This window comes from Tyto alba, unplaced genomic scaffold (assembly GCF_018691265.1).
Source record: "Tyto alba isolate M040663 unplaced genomic scaffold, T.alba_DEE_v4.0 Super-Scaffold_22, whole genome shotgun sequence".
In the NCBI taxonomy this organism is placed as follows: Eukaryota; Metazoa; Chordata; class Aves; order Strigiformes; family Tytonidae; genus Tyto; species Tyto alba.
The window spans coordinates 2404378-2426592 of NW_024881296.1; the positions used below are offsets into that span (position 1 = coordinate 2404378).

Here is a 22215-nt window from a genome sequence, read left to right on the forward strand (position 1 = left end):
CATGCAGAACTTCATCACGCTTTGTACTGATGCACAGATTTACCCATGTTAGTATGATTACAAGGCGATTATTAAAAGAATGAACATGAGCAGAATCATAAACGCTAACAAGTTTTGGGAAATTTGATTACCCAATATGTTTATGAGCTCCTGGAAAGAGTCTGCATGCTGCAGAGAGTTTATGTTCCTATTGATGCTACAGAGGATGAACCAAAAAGTTTCTTCTTCATGAGTGAGAATGCACTAACAAGTTCCTCTAACCTCATTGTCCTTCAAGACAGTGGATTTTTATGCAGGATTACATCAGCAGTAGCCATGTTCAGATGTCCGTGGTGGATTTTGGAGCCCAACTCTGGACCCATTTCTTCAGTCTTGTCTCTGATTTAGATGTCATAGGTATGACATAAACAAGTTGATTATTGAAATGTCACAACTATTTGTGATTAACTGTGATACTTTAACCATGTATATAACACAGTTTCTCTGTTTAATACATAGTACTTAATTTCTTCCTTGTTAAAAAGTCTTCTACTGGCTTTAATTACACTCACAGGAATGGGAAAGTGAAAAAGCATATTGGTTGCCCGAGGCCTCGGGTGGAAAGAAAAGGTTTCACGGCTCAGGGAATCTCTCTTTGGTGACTAAAACTTCTCATAGTTGCGATCCTAGACTGAAGCCCACTGCTCATGTCTTATAAATGAAGTGTGATCCCAAAGCACACCAAATCTATTAAATGAAAACCAGGCAGGCCACCAATATACAAGTACTTCACTCCTTGACCCTGTATGCTTGGTAGGTATGTTTATACATTCATGTTTAGTGGCTCGGGGAGGAAATATCCACCTTATGATGTAATACATACATGTGTTTGCATTTATATTGTTTCAAATAATGATGTAATATCGCAGTCCCTTAGGAACCTCACGTTAATTTCTTCCCTACCAAATTTGGCTTCTGTAAGTCTCTCTTTGCCAGCCCCAATTCCCATGCTGGGCTGAAACGGTTTATGCCTGTCTGAGTTTGTTTTAAGGACACTCACCGCACACCCCTCCTCTGGGCCCCGAGGACCTCAGCAGAGACCGGGACCGCCACAGGGCTGGGGTAGGAGCCGCCGGCGAATCGAGGGTGCGAGGCTGCCTCAAGAGGTGGCCGCCTCAAAGGTACACGAGGCCACGGCAGGCCGATGGCCGGGCTCCCCCCCCCATCCCCTCTGACGGCGGCGGGCTTAGCTCTTCTTCCACTTGACCACCGAGATAAAGGTTTAGGAACGCGTAACGCCACGGACAACCGGCGGGGGGAGAACCGGCCGCCGCAGCCGAGGGCGGGCGAGGGACAGCGCCCCAGTGCGAGCGGGGGGGCGGGGCTGGGGGGGGGGGGGAGCGCGGCGCGAGCGCAGTTCCCTGCCGCGTCCGAAGGCCCGCCCCCCTCCCGCGCCAGGCCAATGGCCGCTCGAGGCGGCGAGGCTGCGTCCAATCGGTGACGGCGCGGCCGGCTCCGCGGCAAAATGGCGGCGGCGCTGGCGGGGTGGATGCGGCGCCGCCGTAGCGCACGCCATGCGCGGTAGCCGGCGGAAGGGGCCCTGCCTCAGCTCTGCCGCCCTGAGGAGGCGGAGCGGCGGCGGCGACGAGCGGCTCACCCGGTGGCGGCCGGTGGAGCCCCCCGCGGAGGAGGTGGAGGAGGCAAAGAAGGAGGCGCCGGCGGCCGGCGGTGCGGGCCGAGGCCTGCTCGCGGGGGAGGCGCCGTGCGCGCCCCGACCGTCGCCGTCGCGGGAGGCGGCGGTGCGCGGCGCTGCAGGTACAACGGGAGCGGCTCCCGGGGGCGGCCCGGCCCGGCCCGGCCCGGCCCGGCCCGGCCCTGCCCTGCCCTGGCCGCCAGCGCCGGAGCCGCGGGGGAGGTGCGGCCCGCCTGTGAGGAGCTGGCCGGTGCGGCCTTCATCCCCCGTCCGAGGGCGGTGGGAAGGGGCTCTTCTTGTTCAGGAGCGAGGAAGAGCATCTTTCCCCAGGCAGATGCTTAGAACTGAGCGAGAATGCTAATCCAGTCGAGTAGAGGATAAAGCCTGACCGTGCTAAGTGCTTATATGCAAAGCCTCTCCCAAGATGCTTCTTGCGTAGTAATTGCATCTTTTAAAATTACGTATGTAGACTTCCACATCTGCAATGTCATTTCTAAAGGGCAGGGGTGACTAGCTGAGCTTCACATAGTGTGTTCAGTTCACTGACTGATCAGAGACAGCTGCAGGCTGGTTTTGAGTAGCTGTAGTCTTGCTTTTAACAGTCCTATCAGAAAAGGCCCATTGGAGGGAGTATAGACAAAGGTAGGTTGTGGCCTAGAACTGTTTGGTGGCCCCTTAAATTTGTGACCCAAATCAGATTCTGGGTGAAAATCACAGAGCAATCAAGAAAACAAAATATTCTCCCAAATAGGTGTACACAGTTTTTCTCTTGACATAAGCTGAGCTCAATTCCCTGAAGTAGGAGGATTGACAGTTTTCATTCTTACCATCAGATACTGAGCATATAGTTGTCAGTATTACGTAATGCTCAGTTATTTCTGTTGTGATCTAACTGACAAAGATGGCATCATATTCTGCCTTAAATATATTGTTGTGAACAATACTTCTGCTTTAAGTAAAGGAATTTTGATGAGTGTGAACTTGAGTTTTATTCTGAAAATTCCTAAAGCATTTTCTTTGTGTCTTGTCCTGTTGTATGTTTGAAATAACGTTGCCCTTTAATTTCTTAGATTTTTATAAGGATCATCTTTCTGTTTATACAGAGTCATGTTTACATAAAACACCAAAGAGATCGTTGAGTAGGAAATCCCGAATACCTACTTTCAGCTTTCCTGTTAATGACACTGATATACAGCAAGAAATCTTTTGGGATCCTCATTCACCAATTGCACACAGACTAGGTAATATTAACGAAATCCAGACTTTGTTGCACCTATTTGAGGCATGCAGTGGGAGTGTACTAAGTTGTAAAATTTCTTGAAAGAGGGCCCTTTCTGTTATCATGGTTAGGTTGTTTGGTTTTAATAAAAACCCATAAATTCTTTGACACAGTGCTAAATCGAGCTCTGATTTTAACACGTATATTTGAATTGAGATATACTGCACTTTATAAACTGAATTGTTTCGCAGTTTTTTAAGAAGGTTTTTTGTTTGTTTTCATAGGCAATGGAAAAAACAAACAGTCTACCAGTAGATGCGCAGTAGAAATTTCAGAAATTGTTAATCGTATTGCTCCTCAGGTAATCATTACTTTCTAGAACGATGCTCTGCATATGCAGTAATCAAACAGAATAGTGCTGCAGCCTTAGTGAAGGCTCACTCTTAGTTACAGTAGTCTCATGGTAAGAATCGGGTGTGTAGAAAACTAGTAGCATGTTCATAAAACTGGATTGAATTAAAATCATGAGCATAGCATTTGACTGGTTGCTCTTATGAGTCACAGATGCTGTAAAAAAGGACGTATTAAGAAAGTGAACTTGCAGCAGCTCCGTTTTAGAAAGTTTTACTTTCAGAATACAGGTGATTGCCCCTGGTCTTAAGAATACTGTTGTGTTTTTCCTTAATCACTCATCAGTTAAAAGATAAGAGTTTCTTCACACACTGGATTTACTTGGCAGTTGTTTTTAAGAGTTTTGAATGGTCTTGAGTGACTGCTGAAGTGCAAGCACATGACTCGGATGAGAGAGAGACTCCACAATAATGTAAACATAGTAATGTTGCTTCGTTATGCTAAATAATTTGCCTTTTTACTGTAAGATCTATGCTTTTGGTGTCTGCCTCTTGCTGTGAACTTGACATCCAAAGCCTGGAAAGAGAAAATAACAGTGTTGGCTTATGGCTTGCTTTTCATTATGTGCCAGAAGAGAACACGTCATTGCTAAAACAGTTCTATAGTATTTAGCTTGCAAAATGTGCCTGCTTATTTGACAGGGCCATTTAAAATGTATTTGGCATATTCGTGACAAATTATAGTTAAGAATTGAAAAATGATTGATAAGGGATGCTACTTCCTTCCTTTTAAATGATTGCAGCCCTGTCATAAATGTGAATGATAAAAGGATTTGCAACTATCTGTTGCTTGTGGTTTTTTTTTTTTTTTTTTTTTACTACCCTGATAATTAGTAAAATTCAAATTACCTTTTCTGGCTTATGTGCAGTAGTTTCCCACATACCATGGCTATGGCCCTCCAGACAATTTACCACTGCATTATTGTATCTCTTAGGTTTCAGAATTCAAATCCAAGCTTGAACTTTGCAGCTCCAGAACAACTTCATTTAGGTTCCTTGCATAAAGGAGTTGTAATGGAAGAAGTCAGATTTTTTCCTAGAAGCATACAGAATATGACTTCTTGCAGATTCTCTGATCTGTTAATGTTGCTTTACGTGGATAAAGACAGTGGAACTCAACTAGCTCCTTAGTAGTATACTAAAGTAAACTAGATCACAGCTTGTAATGTGAAAACTGCAGATTATGTGTAAACCTGTAGTAAATAGAGTACTACATTCAAGCACCAAAGTCAAATTCAGTTATTTTAATTGAGGTTCCTGTTTTAAATCAATATAATTAAAGTGATACAACTATCAGTACACACAATGTCACAGAAAACTTGCTTAGCTTGTATGTATTTATTTAGCTCCTATCTTTGGCTTTGAACAGATTTGGTCCAGTTTTTGGTTTAGCAGCTTTTAACTAATGCAAGGTGTGTGTCTAGTCCAATCTTTACCTGAAATCAAATTGCTAAGCATTATAAATCTAATCATTCAGGATGAAAAAGCAGCCTGTAATGAAGGCTCCCTTTTAGGGACATGGATTGGTGAGGATGCTATTCCCTGTACACCTGGAGCAGTAAAAGTGCGAGCTAGGACAAAGTTAAGTTGTACAAGGTAAGTTACAGTTTTGTCTTGCCCATCACAGCTGCGTTTTCATGAAGAAGGGTATGTGCTGTTCCTTTGTCTATAGTGAACCATGTAATTGTACATTAGCATACAGAATGCTTTTAGCTTTGGGTTTGTTATCTCTTCTTAATTGGGGTATTTCTTGTGAATTATCAGAAAGATTGTGTGCTGACTGTGCACTGAAAGCGGTGGGATTCAGTCATATTCTTTGTAGTTAAACTAGAGCATGAACAGCTCATATGGTTATGTTATTGAGCTTGGCTAAAGTTTCTCAGTAGGCCTGACTTTCTTTTCTGTTTATTTGTGTTGTTTTGTTTTGTTTTTTTTTTAATTTAGGGACCTTAAAATAAAAAATCCTGAAGAGGAACTCATGAAATTGGCTAAGGAATTTGATAAAAATCTAGTAGAGCTAGATGCTGTTCAGGAACAAGAGAAGCTTGGTCATGACTTCATCCAGACTGCCTCAGAGTCTTTACATTCTGAAGATGAAGTAAATACGAAGAACATGAAATCACTCCATGGTGAAGTTTCTGAAGCAGATACTGCTCTGCCTGAGAAACCAGTTGGACAGAGCACTGGCATCCCTGCTGCAGAACCCTGTCCATCTAGCAGTGAAAAGTTTATAGACCTTGAGGCTGAGATAGCCCTTCGTGCTCTTTTTGACTCCTCTACCCAGAACTGTAGTGGACAGTTGAGCCAAGAACTATCAGGTATAAATATTAGTTTCCATGAAAATAAAAGCACCTTGGAGGAGGAATGCCTTCCTGAGCAAATTAAGGATATGCCACAATGTAATTTAGAGGCATATCAAAAAGATACTCTGTGTGAACTAGGAAGTGTGAACCAGACTTCTCCAAAACCTGATACTCACATGTTGACAAAAAAAAGTTCTTCTTTGAAGACACAATTGGTGGTCTCCAATATACATGCTGGAGTAGTTAATGATGACTTCGATGACTGGGATACAGATTTTTTGGCAGATGACTCTTTTGTGATGCAAATAACCCAAAATCCTGAATTGATAAGTACTGAAGAAGCACCACCAATTCCTGCAAATCCATCTGTGCATGGTTTCAGTGATGCCAGCAGAACAAAGGAGAGAAGTACTTGCAATTCAGTAACGTGTTTGGGGAGTATACACAAACCTAACAGTTTGCAGTTTTCACCTTTGAAACATTCTAGTAAAAACACACGAAATGTTGTAAAATCTCTTTCTTTACAAAAGCAATGTAAGACAGAAAACTCAAAGACAGAGACCGTAGCCTTTCATGGCAAATGTGATGTCAAGCCAGATAAAATAAATTCTATGTGGAAAAGTGCCAAGAACAGTGATTTGAACTGTATTCCTGTTTCAACACAATCAGAAGTGAAGAATGGAAATGAAGCTATTCAGTCTAAAAGTGACCCTCTTTCTCTTTTTCCTTCAAGATCTAATCCTCATAGACAATGGACTGAAAAGCCTGGGAATAACACACACAGTATTTTCTGTCAATCATCCAGTGTTTCTACCGCTGTGAAACGTAATGATCTAACTAAAGTGGTTAACCAAGCTAATACAAGTCACGTAAATCAAGGTGAAATACTAAAGAAATGTCCTCTGACATTTGATGACTGGAATGAACTAAAATTCTCTGATGAGATATTAGATATGTTTTGTGAATCCAATAGTCTTTGGGATGCAAACTGCGAGGATGATGAATTGTTGTATCAGGTGTGTGATGATATAGAAAAGCAGACTCAGAGCCAGGATGTTAAACAAGGAAATGAAAGAGCTAAAACTATACAAGGAGCCAGTATTAATTCCAGATCAAATGCTGATAACCGGTTTCCAGCATCTAAACAAGGACTACCTGATCTCTTCTTGGCACAGAAAACAAATTCAAAACAGGATGCTTTCTCACTCAATTCGTGTAGGAATTCATCAAAGATTACACATGGGCTGGCCACAGCAGGTCACGGAGTGAACTGTAAAAATGTCTCGAGTCCTCTAACTGTGATCTCGGGCACTTCTATGGAGTGTAAATACACATTGTCTAAAAACTGTCATCAGACTGCTTCTGAAGATACTACAAAGACTGTTTCAGGAAAATGGTGCAGATCAAATTCTGTGCCGGCAGGAGAGACTGGTTCTGAAGTAAGTCCTGTTAGTGCAGTAAGCATTTTTAGTAGCAAAACAGCAGAGAGCCCAGATCTTTTGTGTAATACAGGAAAGATGCCAAGTAATAGTTCTGGTAAGAAAACATCACTTATGCCTTCAAAGTTTAAGTTCCGAAAGACTAACAATTCTCAGAGTGCTTTTCATGTAGGGTCTGAAAATCTGGAGAGTCATTCTGGCATTGGAATTACTATGCAGGGTTTGGAAGGAAGCAAGAATCAGGTGAATGTGACTTGCCACAACAAGCTTGACAATAAGAAACCACCTTTCAAGAGACATCTTTCAGAGTCTTTTGCACTGCCTACGTCAGGTATTTGCCTTTATTTGTATCACTGTTAGACTTTGTTTTTTTACTGTAATCAGAATGTCAGAGAAATTTATACTGTATTGCAACTTACAATAGGCTTCAATATTCACTTAGTTTAGGCATTAGTAAATCTTCTAATGAGAATTTGGAGGTTAATTTATCCCAAATAAAATTGTACTGATACATCTCATGAATTCTCATAGTTAAGGACTTCTGTTTCCCATTTTCATTCTACTTCTGTGAACACGGTTTCTCTCCACAGACACTCAGAACCGTTAGGATCAAGAACAGGCTGATGGCAGCACTCAGCATACCATATTCTTAAATTGGTACTTAGAAACACTACTATTTTGATAGATAGTAAATTTTGTAGTGTGAATCTGTGCTTTAATTTACAGTTCATTTTGAAAAATACTAAAAATTACTTCGCCATGATTTGTAAAACCCCAGTTAATGGTGGGGCAGAGAAAGAAGGCAGCAGGTAACACAGAATGCTAGTTTCTTTTTATTGTATACCTGGAAAGTGGAACCTCAAATCATTCGATGCTTCTGAAACCTTGGCCTGTGGTGTTGTTTGCCTTGGGGCTGAAAATGACAGTGAAGCAGTCTTGTGTTATCAGTCTAAACACTAACATTTCCTTTCACCTAGAGTGGAGGTCAGTCACTTCTCCATCATCAAGCAATGGTCTGTAATATTCCATGGACTGATGTTACTTGCTAGGAAAATGTAGAGCCTGTCAAGTGCCAGTCAATCTTTTTTTTTACTTGATGCCATGGCTTGGTGAAGTTTTAATCAATGTTAATTTTGATAAAACATGCCTTTAGAGTGTACTATATCAACTTCAGTTTTCAGGAAGCGCTATTACAAAAACAACAAAAAAATTAATTCCTGCAAATTATCAGCCAGCATTAGTTGAAGTATCAGTATTTTATCTGTGTTTTTTCCCCAGCAAAGAAGCAGATAAAGGAAAGGTAGCAAATTCAGTTAAGGGGGAAGGAAGGAGAGATAACTAGTCACTCTATGGAACGTTCTAGAGAATCAAGGAATGAAAAAGAATAGCATACATTTTCTTTACAGATAAACACCATCTGTCCTCACCTTCATGTTTTGGTTAAAGGACATTGCTATAACAAAAAGATGGACATTAAATGATCCTTTTAAAAACTGATGTGTAATTTTTCATGGACATCTTTTTTTTTAGAAGTGAAGAGACCCTTCTTTTATTTATCCACTTTGAAAGACTACTTATTAAAAATACATTAATTGGAAATTGGTATACAAAAATGGTAAAATTCTTGACATGTTCAGGCAGAGTTCCTGTTGCTTCCAGTGAGGTCAAGATTTTATTCTATGGGAATTCATAGGCCTGTAACACAACATATAAAATATTACGCTTAGCCATCATGTTCTTGTCTCCTTTGCCAATTTTTATTGCTACTTTTGACCTTTTTCCAACCTTTCTGGTTTTATTTGTGTGACGCCTCTACTGTATCTGACCCCTGTGTCTGTACCTTCTCCATGCCCATATCTCTGCTTAACTCATTAAATTGTAAGGCCCTTTTCACTCTGATAGCCTTAATTTTCTTAACCCATTGCCATCTCCTGTGTTGACTCCTGATGTCACAAGGCTTACTTGAAGGGCAGCCAAGTAAAATTTCCTTGAAGCAAATGTCTGCATCCCAGTATTTTCACTGGGAGGTAGTAATCAGTAGTACTACAAAGGTCGTAAATCTTATTCCCCTTCCTGCCTTGGGGACAGGATAGATGAACCATTTTTAGTTTGGGTACCTGGTACGTCAGAATAGTGTGGTCTTGCCATAGATATTCAAACATTGAAAACAGATAAGTTAAAATACATATTTAACAAACTTGAAAACTCCTAATACATGTTTTTTATTTACAGTATCTGTGGTGGAACAAAAAAATAGAAAATGCTCTCAAGAAGAGATTGAAAGGAAAAAACAAGAAGCTCTTGCACGACGAAAATCCAGAATGCAGACATTCTGTAAAGACACTTGAATTTGGAGTTTATTTTGTCTATGGAGTAAGTTTCTGGGAGGAAAATATTGTATGCCGGGAGATTTTTAAACTCTGGTCACAGCTGCTGATGGCAAGCTTTTCCTGATTCTCAATTTAAAAAAAATCTTGACCTTACCCATAACTAGTACTCTGGTGGTATTTAGTCTTAATTAAAAACTACCAGTTGTAAATGCGTAGTCCCAAACTACTTTCATATTGAGTTCACATACTGTTATGTGTTGAAATTGTACAGTCTGAAAATTATCAGAGTATGGAAGTGTTTGTATGCACACTTAAGTAGAAGATGTCAATAACAGACTGTATGTGTTCTGGCTGTGTAAGTAGTTTAAGAAGACTCTCAAGTACATACAGACTAAGAAATACTAATGTTTGCTCTCAGGTAGAGGAAAGTTTTTCAGTTTTGGCTCAAAGAAAGTACAAACTAGAAAACATCCAACATCAGAAAACTAATGGAAATGAACAGGATTTGGAAAGCGTGCTCAGTTTGTCTCCGTTACCTTAGGTAAGAATTGTAGGTAGCGAAGGAAGAATTTAATATAAAAGTTTCAGAAGATGACAAAGCATCCTGGAAAGGACATTTTATCCTTTTTTATTTTTTTTTTTTTTTAATTCCCTTCATGAAGAGTTGGAAATACTGTAGCTAACAGAAATGGACCACCTTTTTCTAAACATGATTTACTTGAACTAATTCAAAAAGGTAGCCTATGTCATTTTACCAAATATAAATATGAGCAATACAAAATACACCAGGTGAAATCTCAGCAACTATGAATCAGTTTAGCCTTATGGGTTGTACATATTTTTCAAACTAAAGGCTGTTAAAACATAAAAATGCAATGTCACGTCAGCTTAACAGGGGCTGATAGAATTTTTGATGTGATATATGGGGGCAGAGCTCAAACTGCAAAGACTGCCTGTGGGTAAACTGCAAGATATTTTTCAGCTGAGAAATGCTTATATGTAAACATGCGACACTATGAAAAGTGCCTGTAATTTTTCTTTGTAAATAAATAATTTTGAAGTGTACCAAAGGTTAGAGGAAGCTTTTGGTTTCTGTAGTATGTGCCATTTTTATAACTCCTAAAAATGTAAGTATTGTATATTTGTAAATAATCATTAAACTTTTTTACATTTTTCTAGTCTGTTCTGGAAAGTACTACAGAAGCTGGTAAAAGGGATTGAAATTATAACTATATGGACTTTACTCGAATATTCTCTCTTGGTAATGTATCCAATTATTCCATGCCTCAATTTTCTACCTATAGTGGAGACAAGATGTTTCTTTGATCCATTTAAACTAGAAATCCTTGGTAGAGGAAGTGGTCCTGCACACAACTGTCAGCAGTGGATTCCTCAAATATTTACCTAGACTGGTTTTCAACCTAGTGATTTGCTTTTGTGTTAACCACCTTCCTTGGTGTTAGTTGATTATGAAATCAAATCCCCAAGTCCACCAAAGACGCCCAAGATCTGGTGCCCAATAATCATTACTTACAATCTGTGGCTGCAGCTGCCCATCCTTCAGCTGTTGTGCAACATCTGATGAGTTGGATCAACTTACTGATCTGACTGAAAGTGAACCTGGAAAAAATGTTTTCAGCTTTTCAAAGAACTTCCATCATAATAATACCCTTGGCAGATAATGTAACATGAAATAGCAAGACTCTTTGTTGTGTCATGGTGCCTCAGCTGGCAGTTTTCAGTTTCTGAGAAGATTTGCGTGTCCATATGACAAATAAATGTAAACCACAAATAGTGGCTGTTGGAAAAATTTTATTTATCCCAAGAAGGTAGTTTGATCTGTATATCTGACGGATATACTTGTCTTTGTGGTGTTCTAGGAAAATCTAAACTATCAGGTAATTTGCCAGATCCTCTGTTAGCCAAGAAAGTGGCAATAAAAAAAGGCTTCTATCAGTATCAAAGATGAGAGTTACAAAACTGGCTTTTAAGGTGCTGATACACAAGAATGTCAAATCTTACTGAGAAAGATGAAAGTTAGGCCGTTGCTAGGACAGTGTTCAGCTTATCAACCCTTCCTTCCCCAGGATATTTCTATAGAAATAATTCTGTAAAGCGGCCAGGATATTTTTTTTTTTTTCAATGATAATATGGTTAATTATACTTCTGATTTGAGAAGATGAGCTAACTGGAAAGAAAGGAACTGTTGTGGGTGCTGGAGAGTATTCTTTTAGGAAGGTTTCATTCTCTGATGCAAAAGGACTAACTTTTCATAAGGTTTGAAATGGGGATAAATAGTAGATACATAACATGAAATACAGGCTAAGCACATTATGGGCACTGAAGCTGGGCAGACATCCTGAATGCTTGCCACTATGTGTCCTTGAGCACATTCAAAGTTTAAAATCAGCTTACTGCCCTTCCAGGTGATGCTGGTTTTCTCAGCACCCAGGATAGAAAGGCCCTGGAGCTCTGCCTAAAATGCCACCACTGGTCTCTCCCTGAGAGCAGGGTAAGAATATACTGACTCATCCTTTAACACAAGCGTCCAACCAACCAACCCTCTTGTCTCCTGAGCTGTAAAATAAGAGCTTGGGATATGACAAGGGGAATTCTGTTCCCATGAGGGGTGTGGAAAGGACCCCTTGCAAACTTTCCAACTGGAGGAAGACATGAACTACTTTTTGACCAATTACTGTCACTTAACTTACCCAAGTGCTTCCTATGTGTTGCTTAACCATATTTAAAGAACCTCTTTGCTGATCAGTGTGAAACACATTAATTTTGACAGTTAACGACGAATCCATTGCCTTCCCCTGTGAAATTAATCATAACAGAGAGGCTTTGTTTTTTATTTTACTTTTCATAAGTACCTACTTTTAGCATAAATATTACGCTTCAAGGCCTGTCGTTTGTTTTTTCTTAAACATTACTTTGCAAATAGAAATCGCAACTTCTTGGGATCATGGTTTCATAACTGATGTTGAAACAAACTACTAAGATAGTTTTGGTCACACTGTGACTATCCAACAAATGCCCTGCCATACCATCTCTCAGTTAACAAATTGAGTAGTTACTTCTTTTTGTGACTTGATGCTATTAGAAACATAAACAATTTCTTGCATTAAACCAATCCCATACCATTTTTATTAGGCAAATTTGATAAAAGTGTAAAGCATAGAGAAATATTTTAACCCTGTATAGTTTCATTGGTGGAGTCAATGCAGGCGGAAGATTCATCAGGGCTTAGAAGTAGTTACACAAAGAACAACCACCTCTATAATATCAAAAATAAAATTTCACAAGGTAGGAATTTTTCATATCTAAAAATACATATATTGCTTGGTTAGAAACATCCAAAAGATTTAGGAGAAATCTACTGAAAAATAAACTGTCAGCTATGCGTATATAAATATATCTCAAAAGATTACACATCACAGAGCTTGTTTCTTGTGACTGCCCACACTTTAAGTGTCAGTCTTGCCCTTTGCCTCTTCCTGCTATGCTGGCATCATCAGGGTGCTGGACACGGACCCCGCCCAGCAGACAGGGCACCATGCTGATGTTGCCAGGGGTGCAGTCATGAGGAGTTTAACCTTTGTGTAACTCTCAAACACCTGGATATTAAAGCCAGCAATGCAGCGGCAGTACAGCTAGAAGTGGCGTGGTGCCTCCTAACCTGAGGGGCGTAGGGAAGGCGTATAGTCATCCAGGGGCTCTTAATGGCAGTCGGTGACACAGAGCGGGCAGTTCGGACATGAGGTGCCTGAACTACATTCCAGATGTGCTTAGCACTACGCCAGCAAACGCATCTGTCTTCCTAACAGATATTTTAGGGATGCAGTACAGGGCCTAGACAGCTGCTTTGCTGTGCATGGGCAGCCAACAGCTTCGGAGAGCAGGTGAGCAGTGCAAAAACTGCAGTGCTACTCCTTGCTCTCATGTTACCCTCCTCGCCACCAAGGAAGGAAGTTGAGCAGCAGCCTCACAACCCCACAAGTTTTACAGGTTATGCTCAGCATGCTTCCTAGTAAGTTCTTGGTGACCCACTGCTACTGCATGGGCCTCAATCGTGCAGTCTTTTGTCTGACTGCTTGCAGCAGACAACAGATCTTAGGAAAGTATCTACATCACTTTAATTAATTAACACACATGTACACATAAGTTTGGTATTTCAATAGCTGACATTTCACTATGAAGCCGCATCTTCCTCCAGGCAAAAAAGACCTATACAAATAGTAACAACAATCCTAAATACATTCTAAATTTAATTATGACTGTCATGTTTCATTATAAATTAATTTATGACTGTTTGCTTAAGCACTCATCTTCGTTTCATTCAGAGCATAGTAATTTTTTACATGAGCAATCAGTGAGCTTAAGTTTAAATGTAAATGGAATTTCTGTATATCCCCATACCCAAGTACAATTTTTATTCCACAGATCATGACACATTTCACGATGAGTGATGTTACTCACTAAAATCCAAGGATTGGCTTTTTCAAGTAAAACCTCTGGTGGATTTTTTTTTTTTAGGAAAGGCAGATATGATCAGGCAAAGGATCCATTCATCATTATTCTCCTTATCTGTCTCTAAAATTATGTGTTGTGGAATATACGTACGTACATTCACACCCTTCCAGTTCCTGCTGATGAGGGATCATGTTTAAAGCATTTGAGAAATTTAGTAATATTGTGGTTTTATTGTGTTAGTTGTATCGGATTTTAAGAGAGGCTAGCATCTAGCAGCTCTTCAAATTTTGGCCTATAAGGCACAATTAATCTTGGGGCTGCAGTTTGGGAATAGCAATGTAATCTTACACTATGTGTACCACTTATTATATCTAGACCTTTATACCCAGAGGAATAACATAGATGAATTCATTGATTATATCTTTTTAAGCCTAAAAAGAGCTACAATTTGTCAGGAAAGAATAGCTGGAAGCAACAGATAGTGACCTAAACAGTAGAATTCCAAAGATAAAAGAGAAGAAAATGAACACAAATACTTCATTGTTTGAGAGCTGTATTGTCTGCAACACACTCCAGTGAATCCAGTGTTTGTGGAAGAGGCCGAGGCAGATATAATCTGTGAAGCTAAAAATGACAGCCTGAGTAAGTAGCCATCAGAGATGAAGCTAGGAAGACTGGCAATTGTGCTGTAAATCATAACTGTAATATTTGTTCAAAGCTCCAGTTACTACGCATACTGGTGTTTTTGTCAGAATAGTCAGAAAAGTCCTGCCTCATAAAACACTTAAGGATATCTAATGTACTGTTCTTGTGGAACTAAATATAAATTTCTGTGACTATTGTCTCGGTGTAATAGCAGTATGGTAGCGGGCAAACCATTAAGGGCCTGATTCTACTCTTGCAGCAATTTCCTTAAAGCACTAGAGGTAATGGAGTGACTCAGCCAAATAAAGAATCAAGCCTGTGCATTTCATTATTGTAAGTAGTTCTTGTCTTTAGTACATAAATCTAGCAAAACAGCATTGCATTTATCAGAAATTGTTATTGTTTATGCACATTTTCAAAGTTTTTTGGGGAAAAGGTTGCATTTACACATACCTTTTAAAGCCTCAGTTAACAGCTTTCACCTCAAACAGTGTAGTTAACAGAGGTGAGGAGGGGACTACAGGATTTATAGATTTCTTTTCAAAGACATTGTCTGCTCTTTGCAGCTTGTCCTCAGTAAAGGAAAAACTTGATTCAGGTTTTAGCCCTGGAAAATCAGTACCCATGTAGACATGGGAATGAAGCTTTGCACGTGCTGCCACACTCTGTGAACAGAAGGTGTAGAAATAAAGCATTATATTCTAACTGAGCATAGCAGTTTTGGTTTGGGGTATTTTTATTTTTTCTTGGCTGAGCAGGGTGGGATTTTTTACATGCCTACAACTGAGCGTATATCGGGCAAGTTTCGCAGAATCATGGCTGTAGGGCCAAGGGTCTGAGGCTGTTTAAGCACCTGGGGAACTTACTCATGGGGAGTCACATTGGCGATTCACAGTGGTATGCACAAAGCTTGATGAATAGTTTTATAATAACCCACTGGATACTTAGCTGCACCTTTGGGTGTTAGAGACCTGCAGAAAGCTGCACTTCAATGACAAAAAGATGGATATAATGAGAGAAAGAAAAATGTGTTCTCCAAGGCTTGCATGATGGTTTGGAAACATTTTAGTAGATGAAGGGTTAACACTTCCTTCACCAGTAATGACTTGCAAAGGACTTTTTTTTTTTTTTTTTTTTAACTAGCTCTCATGTTCTACAGCAAAAACCTGAAATACATGCTTATCACAAACTTGAATTCCTATCTTCCTGGTTGCTTCTTATAGGCTACACTGTACCTGGATCAGGCCAGATGTTTTTGTAAACTCTAATGCTGTAAATGAAGACCATATTAAATCAAGTTATTGAACTTGAATAGGTGTCAGTGATGAATAAATGAAACTGAATTTTATAGAATGTCTGTGTTTTCCATATCACTTGCTCAATTTTCAGCATACTGACTTGTATGACTTCAACATAAGCTGCTCATCAGAAGTGATGGTCAAACCAGCGAAGACCTCAGTTTCCAACATAAAACATCAGAAGATCCCAGCAGATTTTCTGTTTGGTTTTAATGCCAGGTTTCCAACCAGTAGTAAGAAAGGATAACAAAGCTATCATTTATGGGCTGGGGGTGAAGTCTCAGGGACTCAATTTCTCTACAGTTTTTTCCTAGGTCACAAAGGCTGATCTAGGCCCTTCACAGAAGACTGCCATCCAAACCTCTTTTTTTAAAATCCTCGGGACTTTTTTTTCCTCTCCATCCCTTGGTAACTGTAATCCCTCAATATCTGATGTGGTCATTCAGCATGCTCTGTAGATCTAACTAGGAATCATGTCCTATTATGGCTTCCACATCAACCAGACTCCTACTCCTTTAGGGGAGACTAGAGCTATCTACTAAGTTTCCAATTTACATTTACTTTTAGTTAGATCTTTAATGCAGATATTTTCTAAGGCACAAGTCATCCACTCCTGGCATTCCAGGAACCTAAATTTGATGTGTTAAAGCTGTACAATCTGTAATCTCTGGATGTGGGGGGAATAGTTGGACTGCTTCTAAAGGATGCATGCGGGGTGAGTGAGAGTAGCAAGTTCATATATGCGCTACAGCAATCTATGTACATGAAATTTCTGAAAGGCTCCACATCACCAATGAAAAATTTCTAGAGATCAAAAAAGTTTGAATACACTGCGTTAGAGTGTCAAATCTTGACAATATAACACATTAAAAAGAGTCTGTCCAAGTGACAGTTTTCTAATAGAGATATGAAGAAAAGTTGGAGGACAGCCTGTAGAAAGAGTTATGGGGGTGAATGGAAAGAAATTTGAAGATGGTTTAAGATAATGTCAATCGGCCTAGACCAGATAAAGACAGACCCTTTTTCATTTTCTTGAGAAAGTCTAAGGCACCAACAAAACTACATAAAACACCTGTTAGTTATAAAAATGTCAAACAAGCATACATTTGGGAAATGGAGACATTCAAACATTCACAAAAGGGCAAGAGAGATTCTTGGAAGACATGCTGGATAAATTTGTCATCTCAGAAATTTGCCTGTCCATGTTCCAGAAAAAACACAAGTAGTTCTGTGAGCACTGAAAGTAATCAAGCCTGATTTCCTACAGACTAATTAATGGAGTTTCTAAAAGACACAAGTTCCAATTGAAGTTTTTTTGGTTGAGTCCCATAGCATGAGAATCCAGCATGGATTCTCTAGGGCCTAATAAGAATGAATGCACACCTGAGCTCTTCTGCAGATACAAGGACTTTTTGAGACCTTCTCCTCCACCACCCCAACCCCCCCCCCCCCCCCCCCCAGTTTCATCGAACTTCTGAAAAATACCATTATTTTTTAGACTCTCTAAAGAGCAGACCCTTCTCTTCCTCAGTCTACTCAGTGAAATTTCCCCATCCTTTTCGTTTGATGGTAACATACCAACGATAGCTTGAGCACATACAAGAAAAGATTAATTCCACCTTCAAAACCTGCTTAATTTTTGTTATTCCCAGGAAGTCTTGTGGTTTACTAGTTAATAAGTAATTTGATGTTATTTCTGACCTAGGAATGAGAGAAGATGGGAGAAGACTTCATTCCTTGACAAGCTTTGTGTGGGACCCTGTGCTTTTCTCCACGTTGTTGTCAGTCAGCTATGCTGCTTCTGATAGAAGCCACTGCCAGTCTGCTTGCTTGTAACAGCTAAAACCACCGTCCCTGTCTTGTTATATATATGTATGAATATTTTAATTAATTTTCTATACAATAATATTTATCAGCTAAAATCAAGAAGTAAATCTATTTTTAAATGAAGCTAGCTTCAATATTTACTGCAACTTAATGACAACTTTAGACAAGAATTTAATTACACAGAGTCAGCATACCATATATATTGTAGGGATGTACCATGGGACTTATTTTAAAGTGCAATTTAGAGTATAACTTTTAGACTGCTCCTCAGTATGAACTTAAATCAAAATATTTCCACCAATGGAGCACATTCTTCAAAACTGATTACTAAAGTAGCCACAGTACTAATGGAGGCTTACAGTAATTTTATGTGTTATGGTATAAATGACTTGCAAGAACACTCTTGGGAAGTTATATTGTAATTTAATACTTTTAAAGATAAAAACTGCTAGGGAAATATTTTTTCACGTGGACCTACTTTTTCCCTTAGTGTTACCTAGAAATACATTTTTCTGTAGCACAGTTTTGTATCCCTTGCAGTTCACATACCATGTCCAGAAAATACATTGAAATGTCATGCTGCGTTTTGCAGAACCAGCCTCCCCTGGGGAATGGACAACAGATGAGGACTCAGGAGACCTCTTCCTTCTTCCTACTCACTGCTGGCTTTGAGCATGCTGATCTCAAGGAGGTTTACAAAGGCCAGTAATGGTTTCCTCGTTCACTATTACTCTGGTTTTTTGCTGGCACCACTCATGGTGTTGTGGGGAGAGGGAGGCGTTCTGAAATGTCTGTATTTCAGGGCCTTGCTGTGAAAGTGCCACACAACCTTTGCAGCACAGCTGTATCCCACCACAGGCAGATGTGAGTTACCTCTGTGAATATGCAGAAACTAGCTGTGTAAATTCTTAATTACACTGACCTTATTTTACTGCAATGAGTAAGAACTGTTGCTCTGTGACAGTACCTTAGGCCTTGCCTACATAAAGCTGCTGTTCAACTGTTTAACAAACTTATTTCAACAAAAGAGTGGCCGACACCATTCCCTGACTAAACAATTTCTAGAAGAAAAAGTAAGTCAGCACAACACTCTTGGGTAGATGAGAAGCTAGGTTTATTCCAGGACGTAACTGCTTAAAGACGCAGAGATGAATGAAAAGGGCTATGCCAAAACACAAAGGGATTTTTTTCACTACCTAATTATACTGTGTGGCAACTTTTTAGTAGACATTATTTGTAGATCTTCATTTAGGAAAAACCAGCTATATTGCAGATCACTATGGCACCATTCCATTGTAAGGTTATGCCAGGCATATGCTCAAGGATGTTTCTGCTTTATAGACAGGCGTGCTATCTCCTAACTGCTCCAAAGGCATCTAAAGAAAGATTTACACCCACACAGTGCCATAACAGCTCCACAGGAACTCTAACTAGCCATGAGTAAATAAGGCCCATAACCAAAAACGCTGAGCAGCACCTCAGCTGGTGTAAATTGTCACAGCTCTTCTGTGGAGCTGGGGACACTTTACACAACTAGAGGATTTGTTCCTCTGAATGCACAGAAAGTTGACCTCCAATACGTAAAATGTCCTTGCACAGCAGGAATGTGCAAACTTTCTTTTGAGCTCAATGGGAGATGTGATTTCTCACTCCAGCCCCACAGGTATGCTTCACCTTTTATTGGTCAAGATGGGTATTTGCGATGGTTCACTGGGTAATGGATATATGCCTTTTTAAGTTCCTGTCTAAGGTATATTCTAAATGTGTCTGGAAAAATTTACTTGCAGCTGGAATTACCCTGGGTAAGCCACACAGATTTTCAGTGCTCTTAGATAAATAAAGTACTGCATAGCCAGCTGAAGGGGTCCTGAGACTTGACTAGCCCTGGTGGGCTCAGAAGCCATAAATTTGCAGTAATTAACTCTCACTTAAACAGAATCATATAAACTTATCGAAACCAATTTTGTGGTGGAGAGGGCAGGACTAGGCCCTGGCTGCAAAGCGACAGCCAGGTGGGCCTGTTGTTGGCACACAGACAGCCGTGAGAAAGGAGAAGACAAGACTTTGTGCAACAAAGCCACGGTGGAGTGGTCACCTTCAGATTTTCTAGACTGCAGAGAAGCCTTAAACTGAGTCACAGGTCAAAGCTGGTTCAGAACTAATGGGTTTCCAAACGAAAACCTTTCCTATCATACTCTGTAAAAAAAATGAATCAGCACAGTACATGGGTTACAGGACAAGGAAGGTGAGACAGGGAAGTCATACAGTGACCCCAAGCATTTAATTTAATCTGGTTTCCTGTAGTGGGGGAGTTCTGATCACCAAAAAGGTTGTGGTATGTGGATACATAAAAGCAGGCTGGAGATCTTGATCTGGATCCTTCCATTCATTTTCCTGTAGCTCTCACCACTTAAAACCTTCAGCCCTAGACCTTGTTCAAGCTACATCATGGGCCTGACACAAAAAGAGAGTTATTTGCAGAACACAGGATATATTGGTCTGACCTGAAGTTCATAAAATCAAGGGCAGCCCTGTATGAACTGGAAGATGGCTCACTTGTCTGCAGCACATCCAGGCTCTTCAATCAAGGTCTACACAGACTTTAGATCATGATACTAAAGAATGAAACATTTTGTAGCACTGTATGGCATTATATACTCTCCCTGTATCAGAAGGAATATTTCTCATAATCTCAGTTAATGGTCCACACACAGAAGTATTTTGTTATTTCTGTCCTAGGGAGTTTAGTTGTCTCACTCCTCTAGCACTCCTTTTAGGTTGGCTGGGGGAACTTTCCAGAATAAAATAAAAACCTGTGCAAAAAATTCACCCTGCTCTGTAAAACTCACTGAGATAACCTTATTCTATCTCCAACATAGCCTTAGCTATAAAAACTCACCTAGAAAAACCTGAAGTTCTGTATAGCAACGTTTTCTAAGTCACAAGTAATTGTGTGTACCAAGAACTCCCTGCCTAACATTTAATGGAAATATTTCAAAACAGTAGCCAGTGTGTTTCAATGCAAGATAAGAGGAGTTGTACAACTTGCAACTCTTGCTTTCAGCTTTGCTCCAGGCTTAAAGGTATTCACCGTTTTCTTCATTTTTTTTCTTCTAAATGCAATTATTTAATTTTTCAGTGTAGTTTTTATTCTACATTCATAACAACAATGTACTGTAGCACACTGAGAACCTTCCACGCACTGCAAACACAAATATCAATCACCACTCTCTACCATATCTACAGGCTCCAGGTAACATGGTGGACATTAACTGGCTTCACTGAGGTTATGCCTGGGCAGGAGAGGAGAGATTGCATTAATGGGGCTCTGGCCAGTACCACAGTTTTTGTCTTCTAGTGCGTTAAAGCCTCTGTTGACTGAGTGAAAGGGACAATTGAAAGTTTAGAGGTGAGTTTTAATGAAAGATTTCAGAAAACAAAAGAAAAAAATGCTCATGGATGACAACAAAAAAATGCTTCCTTGTCTATGGAGCAGCACAGCAGAAAGTGCAATGAGAGGAAAAAGGGGACAGAGGAAACCTGTAAAAGAGAAGAATGGGAGAAGCAGTCAGCTAAATGAAATGGAAGATAAATGGCAGCAGAACTTCAAGCAATAAATTTCACAGGGTTTTTTAATGGCTTGAATTTCTTATAGCAGGCAGTAGAAAATCAAGGAAGCTGCTGGCTGGTGGAGATGAGGTACCTTTGGCAAGCAGCATTTTAGATGGAAGGGAGGAAGTGAGGAGATCTTGCCGCCATCATCCATCAAGAACAGAGATGATCATAACATTTTTAGCTTGTATTGATGAAAAAAATAATGATCGTCACCATGATAGGGAAAGCAATCAATCACAGGAGAAGGGGCAGCAATATGGGGGAAAAGATGGTCTAGAAGACAACCGAGAAGACAGAAATTGTAACAGAAATGATAGAGGAGATGAGGATCTTGAAAATCAAGAAGAAGTGGTAAATAACTGACTTTAAGAAGTCAAGCCAATCCTGAAGTGGCAGCTAGATGTGCAGAAGCAGATGGTTATGAAAGTCCAGACAAGAGCATTACCGGCAGAGAAGGGCAAGTGCATTGAGGATTTTCCCATGGATACCTCTGTGAGGCAATGGGGAGACCAAATGGCAAAGGGAGGCACAAAAAAATGAAGGAGCTGTCAGCGAGGGTGCATTTCCAAAGCAAATCAGGAATGAGAATAGGAGAGAATTACAGAAGCCAAATATTGGGAGGTAGAGATCAGGAAAGAAAAGGGCAGAGATTGTCCTCAGATGAAGCCAAGTACAGGAGCTGGAGAAGCCTGTCTATTAAAAATCAGAGATAGAGAAGGTACTTAGAAGTGGGAAAAAACAGCAGCTTCTGAGAATGTGGAGACAAGAGACATGAGGAAATCAGTGGGCTGTTAAAAAGGCAGACTCAATTAATGGAATTTCATTTTATCAAGAACAAGAGCATGCTTGAAGGCAGAGGATCTAGAAAACAGAGAGACATTAAACATATGTAAGAATGGAAGAAGAGTCAAGAGATAACAGAAGACAGAGAACTTGCACTGGGCCTGGAAAGACATTATGGTCAAGTATAAAGAGAAGGAAGGG

At 40.0% G+C, this 22215-nt stretch overlaps 1 protein-coding gene and 1 long non-coding RNA gene across 9 annotated transcripts in view; one reads left to right on the forward strand and one right to left on the reverse strand.

The window, feature by feature from the left end:
* Positions 1–22215, reverse strand: part of LOC116961693 — a 283521-nt gene that overhangs the window by 226628 nt on the left and 34678 nt on the right. The window lies entirely within an intron of this gene.
* Positions 1483–18441, forward strand: ETAA1 (ETAA1 activator of ATR kinase). Of its 4 annotated transcripts, none has more exons than XM_042796233.1 (7): positions 1483–1794; positions 2776–2913; positions 3176–3252; positions 4779–4897; positions 5246–7374; positions 9276–9416; positions 18209–18441. In XM_042796233.1, exons 1-6 carry the CDS (start codon positions 1554–1556, stop codon positions 9389–9391), a joined length of 2820 nt encoding a protein of 939 aa, XP_042652167.1. In that variant the 5' UTR covers positions 1483–1553; the 3' UTR covers positions 9392–9416; positions 18209–18441. The 4 variants fall into 4 exon arrangements, with proteins under 4 accessions (XP_042652167.1, XP_042652165.1, XP_042652164.1 ...); XM_042796231.1 differs by lacking the exon at positions 18209–18441 and adding an exon at positions 17495–17692; XM_042796230.1 differs by lacking the exon at positions 18209–18441 and adding an exon at positions 10553–15839.